Source organism: Pelophylax lessonae (genome assembly GCF_965119305.1).
Source record: "Pelophylax lessonae genome assembly, chromosome: 3".
NCBI classification, from domain to species: domain Eukaryota; kingdom Metazoa; phylum Chordata; class Amphibia; order Anura; family Ranidae; genus Pelophylax; species Pelophylax lessonae.
In genome coordinates, this window is record NC_138770.1 from 478029453 (window position 1) to 478045354 (window position 15902).

Consider the following 15902-nt stretch of genomic DNA (forward strand, 5'->3'; position numbering starts at 1 on the left):
GTACGGGGTGAGTGTGCCCGTTCATGCAGAGGAAGCCTTGTCAGCAGGTCTGGAAAAGCCCCTCGTGGCTTGCCAGACAAGGGGGACGCCGACCCAGGGTCCACAAATGGACCACACAAAAAACAAGGGGGATCGCCCTCTGAGCCCCTCTAGAGAGGCCCGCACAATAGGAAATAGCCCCCATTATAGGTGGCCGCCCGCCGTGACGTGCAGGCAGGGTATCCTAATGGTTCCACAACGCTAAAAGGGGTAGGTGCCTTCCACAATAATGGCTGCATGGTTGCCATTGCCATCACAAATTAAACCGCCCCCACAGTGCCACCCCTTCCAAAGAAGGTGCCAAGTTGGACACAAGCCACGACCTCAATTTGTGTGGAGGCCCAACTGCAAGTGTACTCAACCCAGCCCGGCTCACTGGGGCTGCCACCTTAACGTAGGCCGACTCGGCCACACGGCCTAAATTTTAGTGGATGCCCAGCCATCTGGGTGAGAGCCTTAGCAGAGCTGACCACCGAGGGGCAGCGGAGGGGAGAGCAGATGCCCAAACGGAGGGTAGTGACTTCAGCCACCGTCACTGGGGCCAACCCACATAGCTCTCTACCAGTAAGCCACGGCCTAAATTTGAGGCGCAGACCCACAGATGCCAAACCATCTGCTTCCTCAGCCGAACAACTGCAGCAGGGAGCCCAGATAACATTCCACCCCTAGTCCCCAACCCCCAGGGTAGCAGGAGAACCAGTGTGCACCAGGAAAAGCCCAGTCAGAAGCAACTCCAAACAAGCCTCCCTTAAGAGCATGTGGCAAAAGCCAGCTCATAACCTCACCAGGGACCCACAGTGACCACCACCCAGGGAGGTGCCCACGTCCACCCCAAAACCCTCCAGGAGTAGAGAGGGGGGGCAGCTACTTACCATAACAGGGACAGGATGGACACCGCTCCTAGGAGGAACGCTGCAACTCTCATGCACCTTTGTGAAACATTTAACTCCCAGGCCAGCACCCGTCCAGTGGGGCTATGTCGCGGCTGACCTAGCACAGAGCTGAGGCCTACGCATGCTCGCTGGCCAGACTTGGTGGGACCCTCTTGATTCTAGATTATCCAGTCCATCGCCCAGTCTGGCAGTTGATAGTAGATTCTCACAGGAACAAAACAAAGATAGCAAAAAATCTATTTAAAAAACAACTGGGGCCCAAACTGAACAATACATTCCCAAAGAGGGAAGAGACCCTCTAAATGTCAGCCTGCAAAACTTTGCGGCCAAAGGAAGCATCTGCAGATGTTAATAGATCCACTTTGTAGAATTTATTGAAAGTGTGCACCGACGACCAAGTGGTCACCTTGCAAACCTGTGCCACCAATACCCGATGACAGAAGGCCCAAGAAGCACTAAGTGCCGAGGTAGAGTGCACCGTTACAGGGAAAGGTGGAACCTGACCATGGATAGAATAGACCCGCGTCACTGTTTGTATGATTCATCTTAAACTGGTCACGGAAGCAGCCGCCAGCCCTTTACTTGGCGAGTCTGTGATCACAAACAGTGAGTCTGACCTCCGAAAAGACTCCGTGGCAGCCAGATACACCCGAATCACTCAAAACATATCCAAGACGTGCAATGCAAATTCCTTGGGATGAGTGGGCCTGGGCCAAGGAAGGCAACATGATGTCCTCATTCAAATGGAAGTCAGAGACCAACTTAAGTACGAACGACAGGCGTGGACGAAGAACCACCTAATTTTTGTTGACCACCAGATAGGGGGTACGACAAGATAATGCCGCCAGTTCAGACACCCTGTAAGCAGAAGTGATAGCCACCAAAAAAAGCTACTTCCTGAGAAAGCATAAGCAGGAGAATCTCCCAAATAGTTTAAAAGGGAGGCTTTTGGAAAACCGAACACAAAGTTTAAATCGCACGGCGGAAAAGGAGACCGCACCGGTGGAGTCAGGCGTAATACCCCTTTAATATAAGTATGCACAAATGAATGCGAGGCTAGGGGGTCACTGAAAGACCGCCAAGGCAGGCACCTGGCCCTTGAAGGTACTTCAGGCCAACTTCTGCTCAATACCTTGTTGAAGGTAGGTCAAAATCCGAGCCAACAAAAAGGAACAGAGGGTGAAAACCTATTGACTCACACAACAAAAACTGAATTTTTGTAAAATCTTACCTGTAAAATTCCTTTCTCTGAGTCCTCCGACAGTCGCCGCCTCTTCATATTCGTCACAATGGGGACGTCCCAAAGCAGTGCAAAACATGAGGGGTGGGAAACGCAGCCGCGCCTAAGGCAATGCAGTCTCCACATCAGAGAAAGGAACCTTACCAAAAAGGAAGGAAACCAGCTGGGCAGCATGAAAAAAACTTGCTCAACAGGAGCAACAACCCAGGAAAAAACAAATAACCTAAGGATAAAAATATATCCCAAACAGCCAAGGGTCCAAAACAAGGGACCCTAAGGAACTGCCGCACTAAGAACCTTGCGGCCAAAGGAAGCATCTGCCGATGCCTGAACATCCACCTTGTAGAATTTTGAGAAGGTGTGAATGGACGACCAAGTCGCCGCCTTACACACCTGGGCCACAGAAGCCCGATGATGACAGGCCCAAGACGTACTCAGAGATCTGGTAGAGTGCGCCTTCACAGGCATGGGAGGAACTTTCCCCTTCAGAGCATAAGCCTGTTCAATGGTCTGTCTGATCCATTTGGCGATGGTAGAAGCCGCCGCCGCCATGCCCTTCCGAGGACCCTCTGGAAGGACAAATAAAGAATCCGACTTGCGAAAAGATTCAGTCGATTTCAGGTAAACCCTAATCGCCCGAACAACATCCAAGGAGTGCAAATCCACCTCCTTCGGATGTTTAGGCTTCGCGCAGAGCGAAGGCAAGACAATGTCCTCATTGAGGTGAAATTCCGAAGTCCTCTTTGGAAGAAAAGAAGGGTTAGGTCGCAAGACCACCTTATCCAAATGAATGACCAAATACGGAGACCTGCAGGACAAAGCTGCCAGCTCCGACACTCTGCGAGCCGAAGTGATCGCCACCAAAAAGGCGACCTTCTTGGACAACATAGACAACAAGATCTTCCTGATCTGTTCAAAAGGAGCATGTTGTAACACGGACAGAACAAGATTCAAGTCCCAAGGAGGCAGAGGTTCCCTCCTAGGAGGGACTAGATGTCGCACCCCTTGAACAAAAGTGCTAACCAAGGAGTTAGATGCCACAGGGCATTGAAAAAGAACGGCCAGCGCAGAAACCTGACCCTTGATCGTAGCCAGCGCCAAACGCTGGTCAACACCCGTTTGAAGGAAGGACAACACCCTAGACACCGAGTATGTGCGAGGGGAATACCCCCTGGACTCACACCAGGCAAAATAGGCCTTCCAAGTACGGTAATAGACCTTCCCCGAGGAAGACTTCCTCGCGTTGATCAAAGTGTAAATGACCTTAGGGGAGACACCCCTATCCTTCAGGACCTCGGTTTCAACAGCCAGGCCGTCAAAGCCAGCGACTGTAGCAGGATGGAATATCGGTCCTTGAGACAGAAGATCTTCTCCGGTGCCACAAGAATCACCGTGTGCGGTTCCGAGTTCAACCTGCGAAGGAACCTGGACAGCAGTTGAATCAGTGGAAATGCATACATCAGTCGGTACTGATGCCACGGAGCTACCAACGCGTCTGACGCGTCTGCCCGAGGATCGCGTGTCCTTGCCACGAACCTTTCCACCTTGTTGTTCAGACGAGACGCGAACAGGTCCACCTCTGGAAGACCCCACTTCGCGCACAACATCTGGAAGACATCCGGGTGGAGGGACCATTCCCCCTGGTCCAGGGACTGGCGACTCAGATAATCCGCCTGCCAGTTCTCCACCCCCGGAATGTGAACCGCCGTTATCGCCGGGACGTGTGTCTCGGCCCAAGACAGAATGTCGGCCACTTCCCGAGCTGCTCGGGCACTCCTGGTGCCCCCTTGGTGGTTGATGTAGGCCACCGCCGTGGCATTGTCCGTCTGCACCCGAACCGGACGGCCTTGCAGCCTGTCCGTCCAACGTCGAAGGCAGAGATTTATCGCTCTCAATTCCAGAATGTTGATCGGAAGGGAGGATTCCTCCTCTGACCAAATTCCCTGGGCGGACAGAATGCCCAGAACACCACCCCAGCCCGACAGGCTGGCATCCGTGGTGACCACCGTCCATGAGAGAGGACGAAAAGACTTGCCCCCCGACACCGCCGGGGACTGGAGTCACCACAGAAGATCCCTTCTGGTACGATGACTCAATTAAATCTGGAGATCCAGAGATTGCGGTCGCCCGTCCCACCTGGACAGGATCTCCGCTTGGAGACCCCGCATGTGAAACTGGGCGAAGGGAATCTCCTCGAAAGCCGAGACTATCAATCCCAAACATCGCATGCATGTCCAGAGTGACTAGCACGGAACGTCCCTGAGGGACCTGACTTCTTCCTGAAGAGTCCTGAGCTTGTCGTCCGGTAGGAAGACCCTCGCCTGGACCGAGTCCAGAATCATTCCCAGGTAGGGAAGACGAACCGACGGGCACAGCGTCAATTTTGGAAAGTTTATCGTCCAGCCAAACTCCTGCAGAGTCTGCACCGTGACGGACAGGTCCTTCACCAGACCCTGGCTGGTCGCAGACCGAACCAGAATGTCGTCCAGATACCCCAGGACAGAGATGCCCTGGGCTCTCAACAAAGCCAGAACCGGTGCAAGCACCTTGGTGAACACCCGTGGAGCCGAAGCGAGACCAAAGGGTAGCGCCACGAATTGGTAATGATCCTCCGCAATGGCGAATCAAAAGGTACCTCTGGTGACCCTCGAAAATCGGAATGTGAAGGTACGCATCCTTCAAGTCGATGGAGGCCATGAATTCCCCCGGAACCAGGGCAGCCACCACCGACCGCAGGGATTCCATGCGGAACTTGCGAACCCGCACAAAGCGGTTCATAGCCTTTAAGTCCAGAATTGGACGCACCTTGCCCTTCTTCCTGGGCACGGTGAACAAATTGGAATAGAACCCCCGAAATCTGTCCCGATGCGGCACCGGAACCACCACTCCCTGAGCCCGCAGGTCCCGCACCGCCAGGTGCAGATCCCGCAACCGCTCTCGAGACAGTTGAAGATTTGAGGGAAAAAATCTGCTCGCCGGTCGAGAGAGAAACTCGATCTTGTAGCCAGATCGAACAATTTCCTGAACCCACCTGTCCCGAACACGGGCCAGCCAGGGTTGAAGAAAACCGAGCAAACGTCCCCCCCCCCCCAGAACTGGGTGAGGGCGCCCCTTCAGGCCGCATTGTTATGGGCAGCGGATCCGGACTGGCTGGACTTCTGCTTACCTGTCCACGGCTTCTTTAGGGAGCCTTGACCTTTGAAGGGCTTGCCCTTATAGTGCGACCGAAAGGCACGAAAGGACCCCTGAGAGGGTCTAAACGAACCATGCTTCTTACCAGGAGCAACCTTAGCCTTGTGGGATTGGGGCAAGGGCGTGCTCTTACCACCCGTGATCCCTTTTATCAGCGTATCCAAGGGTTCGCCAAAAAGGCGAGATCCCGTAAAGGGTAGATTAGCTAAGGTTTTGCGCGAAGATTGGTCCACAGACCAACACTTCAGCCAAATCAGGCGGCGTGATAACACCGCCACGCTGTGCACACATGCAGCCAACGGGACTATATCCAAGTCCGCATCACACAAATACATGACACCCTGATGGATTTGATCCACCATAGCCAACGTCGCCGGAGGGGCAGAGTCAGCCACCAGGACGCGCCTAAGCACCTGCGTCCAATCCGCGACAGCCTGAGCTGCCATAAGTGAAGCAAAAATAGCTTTCAGCATGGAACCGGTAACCGAATAAGTATGACGGGCAAGAGACTCCAGCCTCCTGTCCGTGGCATCCCGGAACACCGGGGTATCCTCAGCAGGAATTGCAGTGGACTTATTCAAAACCGCTACCGCGTGATCCACCGGAGGTGGCACACACCAACGTTCATCAGTAGCGGGTGTGAAAGGATAACAGGACACAGCTTGAACCTACTTGGCACAGCAAAAGGCTTCCGTATATTGCGCCATTGTTCACTTACAGCGCACTGAAAATCCTCAGTGCAAGGAAAAACCTGCGATGATTTGCGTCTTCGCTGCGTCCCATAAGAGGCCAGGACAGCAGGAGGACATGGTTCATCCTGCAAACGCAGTGTTTGTTTGATAGAAGCAACCAATTCATCCATGAGTGCAAGCTCTTCAGACGAGCCAGGGGGGGAAATTATCAACCCCTTCAACCTCAGCCTCCACTTCAGACCCTACAAGATCCAGGGACGAACGGGACCCCGATAAGGAGACCCCAGCCATAGCAGCCCCATCACCATCACCCTCTGAATCAGAGGAAATTGAAACTCTGGGCCGTTTTGTGGATTGAGCAGCCACAAACATTTGCACCTGAGCAGCAAGGTTAGCCACTACAGTAGCCAAATCACCCCCCACGGGGGAAGCAGCAGCAGTCCCCTGGCCCCCCACTAAGGTGGGAGGAAATTTGCTTTCCTGAGAATCCATGCCCCCAAAAGTGTGTAGGAAGAAAAGGAGTACTGCCCCTTTAACAGTGCGGCGAGCGCAGCCCACCGCACACAAGCACACACCGACCCCCACAGGGATAAACACAAAACTTAGGCAAGGAATACAGGGATAAGGAAGATAAACCTGGAGAGACCACACAAGCTGCTGCACCGATCGCTGTTGCTCAGGGAAAGGAATTGATGTAACACAGACCGCTCCTATAAAGCCTATGGAAGGCTCCACAAACATGGCCGCCGGTGAGGGACTAGCAAAGGCAGAGCATGCAGCGCTGACATGTGGCCCATACGATCGCCGCCAAAATGGCGGCGCTTGGCGCCAAAAACGCAGCTCCTATCACATAGATATGGCCAGCACACGCCTGCAGCTATTATAAAAATGGCGGACCGCCATAGCGGCCGCCGCATGTATGCACCAACATGTATAACATCATGTCCTAAATCATACAGCATGTCACACAGATAATTACAGTTTTAACACTGAACAGTGTACAACAGCCCCCCTCCTTGCAGCCCACAGCAGCATTAAACCAGACAGGGAGCCCAACAGTGTGAACAGGCATGCAGGGTTACACAGTCCCAGACTGACACCCACTACACAGACAGGTCCCCACACAGAGTACACTTACCTCCTGAATGGCGTGGGGAACCCGCACAAGCGATCAAGCCACTGCACATGGGACAGGGAGAGTCACAGTCAGGACGCAGTAGAACTGCGGTGCAAAACCACATGGCGTCCAGTGAGGTAGCCACCTCACCATAGCATCCCTGCAGCGAACAGGGATGGGTCGTTCACATATGCCAGGAAAAATACCTGACTGAACGCTCTATGGCAGGCTGGGAAGCCACTGGCCCACAACCTGCGACCAGGGGGGCCAGCCCGAGACCCAGCCCGCACGATCCTCTTCATCAGAAGAACTAACTAATGCTGACAAAAGTAACAGCTAAGTAAAGAGAGAAAAAAACTCAAATAAAATCAAAAAAGAAGATAAAGGCTGAGACAAAATGCCCCAGCATAGAAACATCCAGCTACTCCTGAAAGCTAGACAATGAAACTGGAGGTATGGATACAGGAAGTAGGAGGGTATTGACTGAGGGGACCACCCCCTGGGGGTGGGATATGTTAAAAGCTTTAATATTGACATTCTGTTGCCTAGCTACTCCTACGGAGAAAAGGTCAATTACCCCATTGTGACGAATATGAAGAGGCGGCGACTGTCGGAGGACGTAAGAGAAATGTACGCTTTCCACGTACAATAAATCTTTCTAGAGGTAGACTTCTGAGCCTTCAGCAGTGTCAGGATCCCAATCTCTATCCTTCAAAGCCAGCGACTGTAAAACAGGATGGAAGCTCAGGCCCTTGGGACAGCAGGTCCTCCCTTAAAAGGCAGTCCCAAAGGAACATCGGCGACCAATCACAACAGGTCAGCATACCAAGACCAACTAGGCCAGTCTGGAGCCACCAGAATGATCCAAATCCCTTCAGCCTTGATCTTTCGCAGAAGCCGCCGAAGAAGCTTGAGAGAAAGGAAGGCATAAATCAGATGACACGAGCCCCACAGGGCCACCAGAGCATCTGTGGTGTCTGTCAAGAGGATCCCATGACCTTGCCACAAATCTTGGTACCTTTCCGTTGAGCAGAGAGGCCAACAGATTCACCTCAGGGGTGCCCCACCGCAGACATATCAAATGAAACTTATCCGGATGAATGGACCACTCCTCTTGGTCCAACTCCTGCCAATTGAGATGGTCCGGCTGCCAATTTTCCAGTCCTGGAATGTGTACAGCAGAGGGGGCTGTAACGAAGCGTTCTGCCTAGCGAAAAATGCCGGCTACTTCCAGAGCCACTAACACTCTTTGTTCCACCCTGGTGATTCACAAAAGCCACCGCCAAGGTATTGTCCGACTGGATCGACACCCGATACCCTTTACCTTATGGTAAAGGAATGGAAGGGAACATGGGGGTCTGACAATCTCAAGGTGGGGTCAGCCTGGCCATGGCTTCTAGAGGTACGCTGTGACTCAAGCCATGACCAGGTCGTGTGTGCGTCCTCGTGAAGTGCTTCACTCGCAGGCCAGTCCCCATCCAGTGGGACTATGTTGTGGCTGACCTAGCACGGAGCTAAGGCCTGCGCGCGCTCGCTGGCCAGACTGGGGAGACATTAAAAATCTAGAATATCTAGTGCATCGCCCAGTCCGGCAGTTGATTGTATTTCTTACAGGAACCAAATTGATTATAGTTCTCACGAGAACAGAAAATAATAAAAGGAAAAAAATCAGTTTAAAAGGAAAAAAATGCCAGGACAAGAGATCCCAGCACGGAGCTAGGTCCTTACTCCTGACTAGGCAGAAAAAAAAAAACTGAGATCCTAGAGAAGGAAGTGGGAGTATACCTCCTGGGACTGCCCCATAAGCGTAGTTAAGCTTTGTTAACTTTTTTCCCCCGTCTAGTGTCCTACTCCAAGGAAGAGCAGCATAACCCACAGGTCAAGAATATATGGAGCTGTGCCTGTCAACAAACGAAAGAGAAAAGTGTCTAGCACCGCTAGGGAACACACCAACCTAAGGTACTGCACCTGTATCACCACAGGGGCACCCAAAAGCAGAGCACCCCACAACGTGCAGCAGAGAGAGGGAGGGACCCCACAACCCCACCAGAGTAGCACCAGTCTTGACCAGATATAACCTGTATCCATGTGCAGGGTCAAGGGGAAAAGGAAACCCAGGAGTCAGCACCAGCGGAAAAGGAGGAGCCCCCACAGCCATATTCGCCACCCAGAGGCTCCACTGTCACGGTTACCGCTGCTAATGCACGCCAGGCCAACCCAAAATGGCTGCTGGACTAAAGAAACATGGCCGCCGGCCAAAGAGAATCACACAGGGACCATTACAATATCATTAAGGAAAAATGGCAGCCACCCGCAGCATCCAGGGACCCAGTGAGGACCCCTGGAGCCCACGCCACATCTGAAAAGGTGGGGGGACCTTGACATAGGGCCACCACAACAGCCAGCACCCACCCCAGCTAGGAAAACCCTTCCACCGGAAGCATAAAAACCACCCCCCACCCCCCGGCACATAGCAGTATGCCAGCCCCATGCAGACAGGGGGAACCACTGGATCTAGATATCCAGCCCGTCACCCAGTCTGGAAGTTGATTGAAGATCCCGAAAGGGAAAAAAAAAAAAAGAGAAAAAAATCCATTTAAAAAGGAAAAAAATCCAAGGATCAAAGATCCTGGCAGGGAACTAGGTCCTAACTACAAAGCAGAAAAAAACAAATAAAAAATAAATAAATAAAACACTGTATACCAGCTAGGACTTCCCAAAGGTGTAGCCAAGCCTTTTTTATGACTAGTGTCCTACTCTTGTAGGAGGCAATATAACCCTATGGTTCTGAAAATGGAGCGCTGAGTCTGTCAAACTTTTTTTTTTTTTTTTTTTAACCTGAAAAGGACAATGAACATGTTTACCTGAATGTATTTACTACAGGTCCCTCTCAAAAAATTAGCATATTGTGATAAAGTTCATTATTTTCTGTAATGTACTGATAAACATTAGACTTTCATATACGTTAGATTCATTACACACAACTGAAGTAGTGCAAGCCTTTTATTGTTTTAATATTGATGATTTTGGCATACAGCTCATGAAAAACCAAAATTCCCATCTCAAAAAATTAGCATATTTCATCCGACCAATAAAACAGAGGAGAGGTGACCGGACCCTGAGGAAGATTGTGGAGAAGGACCAATTCCAGACCTTGGGGGACCTGCGGAAGAAGTGGACTGAGTCTGGAGTAGAAACATCTAGAGCCACCGTGTACAGGCGTGTGCAGGAAATGGGCTACAGTGTTTTTAATACAAATTCTATCAATGACTGCACATATAATATTAACGCTAAATTTATATATATTGAAATCCTTAGTAAAAAAAATGAAAACACTAAAGACCATAAAAATAAGTGACTGATAAATATTCTACTTATCTTACCATCAGGTACTGACTCTGCCCATCTAGGATCAGATGCAGGATAGTCATCCACCAAGTCCATGCTAATTTGTGCAACAGCTTGATCTAATTCTTTGTCTGTTTTCAAATCCACAGCAGTTGGGAACAGACTGTCTATCATGCACTGTGCCCCAACTGCATCCTTCCTATAAAATAAAATAAGATTTTTGTAAGATCTTACCGTAAAATATTTTTTCTCTGATGTCCATCTACAGACACAGCCTCATCTCCATGAGCGGAGTGGGTTTATGCTCCTCCCATCAAGTGTAGTCTAGGCAGGAAAATTTGAATACACGCCCATGGGGCTGTCCCTCCAGGCATAAACCCCCCACTGCACAACCCAGCACATCCGTTTATTTTAAAAACAGTGAAGACAACAGAACCTAATCTCCATGAGCTGAGTGGGACGTTCCAAAGCAGTATAGGAATGAGGGGTGGGAAAAAGTAACATCAACTCCAAAAGGCTAAACGTAGCCAACCGGGCAACATAGGGGTTAACTAAACAACAGGAGCTCACCCAGGTAAAAGACCCCGAAGAGAAGACATTCTCTTATGAAACAGCAGCCTGCAAAACCTTGCAGCCAAAGGAGGCATCTGCAGATGCCAACAAATCCACCTTGTAAAATTTGGTAAAGGTGTGCACAGACGACCAAGTCGCTGCCTTACAAACTTGTACAACAGAGGCCTGATGGCGAAAAGCCCAGGAGGCACTCAACGCCCTAGTAGAATGTGCTTTCACAGGTAAAGGAGGAACCTGACCCTTGATTTAATAAGTCTGAACAACAGTCTGCCTGATCCATCTCGAAATGGTCGCAGCGGACACAGCCAAACCTTTGTGAGGACCGTCCAGAGGGACAAAGAGTCCGACTTCCTGATGGACTAAATAACCATCAAATAAACCCTTATTGCCCGAACCACATCCAGAGAGTGCAAGGCAACTTCCTTGTGATGTTTAGGCTTAGGACATAAGGAAGGCAACACAATGTCTTCATTCGGGTGAAAATCAGACACCACCTTAGGAATAAAGGACAGATTAGGTCGGAGGACAACTTTATCTCGGTGGACCACCAAATAAGGCGAATGACAGGGCAACGCCGCCAACTCTGCAGGCAGAAGTGATAGCCACTAAGACGGCAACCTTCTGCGACAAAAAGTAGAAAAATCTCCCTAATAATCTCAAAAGGAGGCTTTTGAACAACAGACAAAACCAGATTAAGATCCCACTGAGGGAACGGGGATTTGAGGGACCAAATGATGCACCCCGAATGAAGGTGTGGATCAAACAACGAGTAGCCAACGGACGTTGAAAGTAAATAGCCAAAGCCGACACCTGGTCTTTGATAGTCCCCAACGCTAAGCACTGCTCAAGCCTTTCTGCAAAAAGACCAGAACCCTAGCTATAGAGAACAAGCGAGGGCGGAGCTGCAGCGATTCACACCATGAGATGTACGATTTCTATGTAGGATGACAGATCTTCCTAGAGGTTCATTTCCTGGCCTCAAAAGGGTAGGAATCCCCAAATCAGAGATAACTATCCCTCAACACCTTACTTTCAATAGCCAAGCTGTTAAAGCCGAAGACTGTAAAGCAGGATGGAAGATCGGTCCTTGAGATAGAAGATCTTCCTGTAGAGGAAGACACCATGGAGTATCCATGACCATTTTTAAGAGTTCAAGACGGCCAAGGTCAGTCTGGAGCCACCAGAATGACCGGAACGCCTTCCATCGCCACCCTGCGAAGAAACCTTGGCAGGAGAACGAGCAGAGGGAAGGCATATTTTAGGCGATACTGACTCCAAGGAACCATCAGAGCGTCTGTGGCATCGGCCAGAGGATCCTGAGACCTGGCCACAAACCTCTGAACTTTCCTGTTGAGGCGAGACACAAACAGATTCACCTCCAGGGTCCCCAACCAAGCACAAAGTAGATGAAACGCCTCCGGATGCAGGGACTACTCCCCCTGATCCAACACCTCACCACACCTAATCCGCTTACCAATTCTACACACCCGGGATGTGGACTGAAGAGCCGGAACATTGTTCCGCCCATACCAGAATCTCAGCCACCTCCTTGGCCGCCAGGGCACTCCTGGTGACCCCTTGATGATTGATGTAAGCCAGGCTGGGCATTGTCCGACTGGACCCGGACTGGAGAGCCGTGTAGCTGACTCATCCAGTGAAGCATGCAGAGCTTGATGGCTCTCAGCACCAGAATATTGATCAGCAGAGGAAGACTCATCTGACGCCCAAGTCCCCTGGGCACAGAGCTTCCCCAGAACTCCATCCCAGGCTGACAGGCTGTCGTCCGTGATGACCACCGTCCAAAACACCGGGAGGAAGGACTTGCCCTGGCATAGGACAGGCGATTGGAGCCACCAAGAGAGCCGAACTTCGTGAGATGGCTCAACCAAATCTTCTGGTCCAATGACCGAGGATCTCTGTTCCATTTTGACAGAATCTCTTTTTGCAGCTGTCTCGTGTGAGACTGAGCAAACGGGACTGCTTCGAAGGTCGAGACCCAAGGCCCTCACGCAAGCCCGCAAGGAGGACTGATCAGCCTCCATTGGCAACCAGACCGCCCTTTGCAACTTCTGAAGCTTGTCCAAAGGAAGGAAGACCCTCGCCAGAACAGAGTCAAGAATCAGCCCTAGATAGGTGACCAACACAGATGAGTCCGGGTAGATTTGGTAACATTGATCGTCCACCTGAATTCCTGAAGGGTCCGAATGGTGAAGGAGACGTCCAGCAGATCCGGATGGGAAACTGCTTGCAACAGGGTCAGGATTGGACGCACGTTGCCCTCCTTTCTGGGCACAGTGAACCGGTTTGAATAGAAACCTTGAGATCGTTCCTGTTGGGGAAGCAGCACATTCATCCCTTGAGCCAGGAGATCTCGCACAGCATCCTGCAGATCCTTCAAACGCTCCGGAGAAAGGTGAATATTTGACTGAAAAAACCTGTCCCATGGCCGGGACCAGAATTCGATATTGTACCCAGAACAAACCAGTTCACAAACTCAATCGTCCTGAATGAGGGAAGTCCAGGGTTCCGGAAAGAAACACAGATGTCCCCTCACCCCTAAGATGGGTGAGGGTGCTCCTTCATGCTAAAGAGGACTTGTCTGCAGCACCGGACTGACCGGCGTTGGTCTTGCCCCAGGGCTTCTTTAGCACCTCCAGAAGTTCTGAACGGCTTACCTTTTTCTTGCACCCTAGATGCACAAAAAAAACGTCTATGAGCAGAAAAGGGGGTGGTGCCAGCCGATGGGTACGCTGCGGCTCAGGGCTTTGCGTCCCGGCAAGGCACCCACTTGCAGGCTCGTCCACCTCCGAACAAGGGGGCAGAATTGTGGCTAGGCCTAGGTCAGAAATATAACCTGCCATAGCTCGTAGGCCAGACTGGAGGGACCATAAGGATCTAGATTATCAAGAATGAAGCCCCAGCCGACATTGTTGCTTGTAGATCACCAGGAAAATTCTTCCCTTAACACTAGCCAGCAAGTAAAGAGAAATAAAAGAAAATATTCTGAAAAAAAAAAAAAACTGAGACCGGAGTCCCAGCATGAAACCTAGGTCCTACTCCTTCTCTAGGCAGAAAAACTGATGTGCTGGGTTGTGCAGTGGGGGTTTATGCCTGGAGGGACAGCCCCCCTGGGCGTTTGTATTCAAATTTTCCTGCCTAGACTACACCTGATGGGAGGAGCAAAAACCCACTCAGCTCATGGAGACGAGGCTGCGTCTGTAGGACGATAGAGAAATTAAGTATTTTGATTTAATTTACAGTTATAATTAATCTGCTTAACCACCATAATTTATGACAGTCATAATTGTACAACACTTTTCTCTAGAACAGTCTCTCAAACAGGGTGCCAACTGAGGTTGTTAGGGGTGGCTCAACATGCTGGTAGGGAAAAACATTTAGAGGAGACCGAGCATTCCTGCTCCTTTAGCCAAACTATACATCAGCACAGCAGGAGCTCAGTAAGGCAATGAATGCACCTAGAAAAATTAAAGCAAAGAGGTGTTTTGCAAACTGTATGCTGTGCGCTCTGCCCTACAGTGTAGTAGCTGGCAGACTGCAGGTACAGCATTTAATTTTTTTAAAAGGCTATGTGTATATATGCATGTATATAGGTGTGTATGAATGTGTGTTTATTTTTGAGTATGTGTTGTAAAGTTTGGGGTTGTATAGCTCAAGTGTAGCGCACACTAGTGAGTACAGTCCACACCAGAAATTGTCATTTAAGGGCTTGATGACCCACTTTTATTAAAGCAATTAAAAATTCAAGAAAATAAAAAAATGGTTTCCCTCGCAGAGGGTTTCCACCATCAACACAAACAATGGTAGATTCATCCTCCTGGCTTATGCATGCAACATTAAAGCTGTGACCTTTCACTTTAGGTCCTTGTCTGTCTCCCACACACTATTTTCTTGCCAACACCATTTGCAAAGATAGCAGCCCATCACTGCTTTGGTCCTCAGGCTTGGGTCTCAGACTGTTCTAGTGCACAATTTCACTCCCCCGTCTTCACCCTTGCACACCTGGACTCCTCGAGAGGGTAGAGCCCATAACCATGGTCAGGTTACTACTAATAGCCCAGCACACACCTGACTAATCAATGTGCTAAGGGGTTCTCTGACTGTGCTATGAGACTGCAGGACCCTGTGCTGATCACATGCACTCTCCCAAACAAAAATAAAACTCTCTAGCAATATACACCAAACTGAGTATTTGCAGCCTGACTCCATAGACCCTGTGTGATCGGGAAATTATCAGGGGTCAGTGGAAGGAGGGGAGGACCAGAGAAACCAGGATCAAATCGCTTTTTTACACAATGCAGAGGAATAACCCCCTAGGTTCCACAGTGAGTATAACCAGCATGCTTTACTGCATATACAGACTGATTTTACTGTTGGGGGTTTACTAACACCTTAACCTGGAGCCCCTCAAACTGCCTGTTTGAAAATATTGGGTTTGCTGACAGTATTAGGACAGGAGATGTACCAGGGGAGTGGAGGAAAGCAAACGTGATTCCGATATTAAAAAAGGGTCAGAGGCATATACCGGGAAATTATAGGCCTGTCAGTCTGACATCAGTAGTATGTAAACTTCTGGAGGGGATGATAAGGGACTATATCATAGAGTTTGCTAAAGAAAACAGCATCATCTGCAGTAACCAGCATGGGTTTACAAATGGGCGTTCTTGTCAAACCAATCTCTTAACATTCTACGAGGAGGTGAGCTGTGAGCTAGATAGGGGCAGACCAGTGGATGTGGTGTACTTAGATTTCGCTAAGGCGTTTGACACAGATCCCCATAAGCGCTTAAC

The 15902-nt window shown here is 50.3% G+C and overlaps 1 protein-coding gene across 2 annotated transcripts in view; it reads right to left on the reverse strand.

Annotated features, from left to right (window-relative positions):
• NUP133 (nucleoporin 133) overlaps nucleotides 1-15902 on the reverse strand; it is an 899557-nt gene that overhangs the window by 476226 nt on the left and 407429 nt on the right. For both annotated transcript variants that reach the window (XM_082249111.1, XM_082249110.1), the window contains exon 12: nucleotides 10557-10720. In XM_082249111.1, the coding sequence (XP_082105237.1) occupies nucleotides 10557-10720 (164 nt within the window). The remainder of the gene's footprint in view (nucleotides 1-10556; nucleotides 10721-15902) is intronic.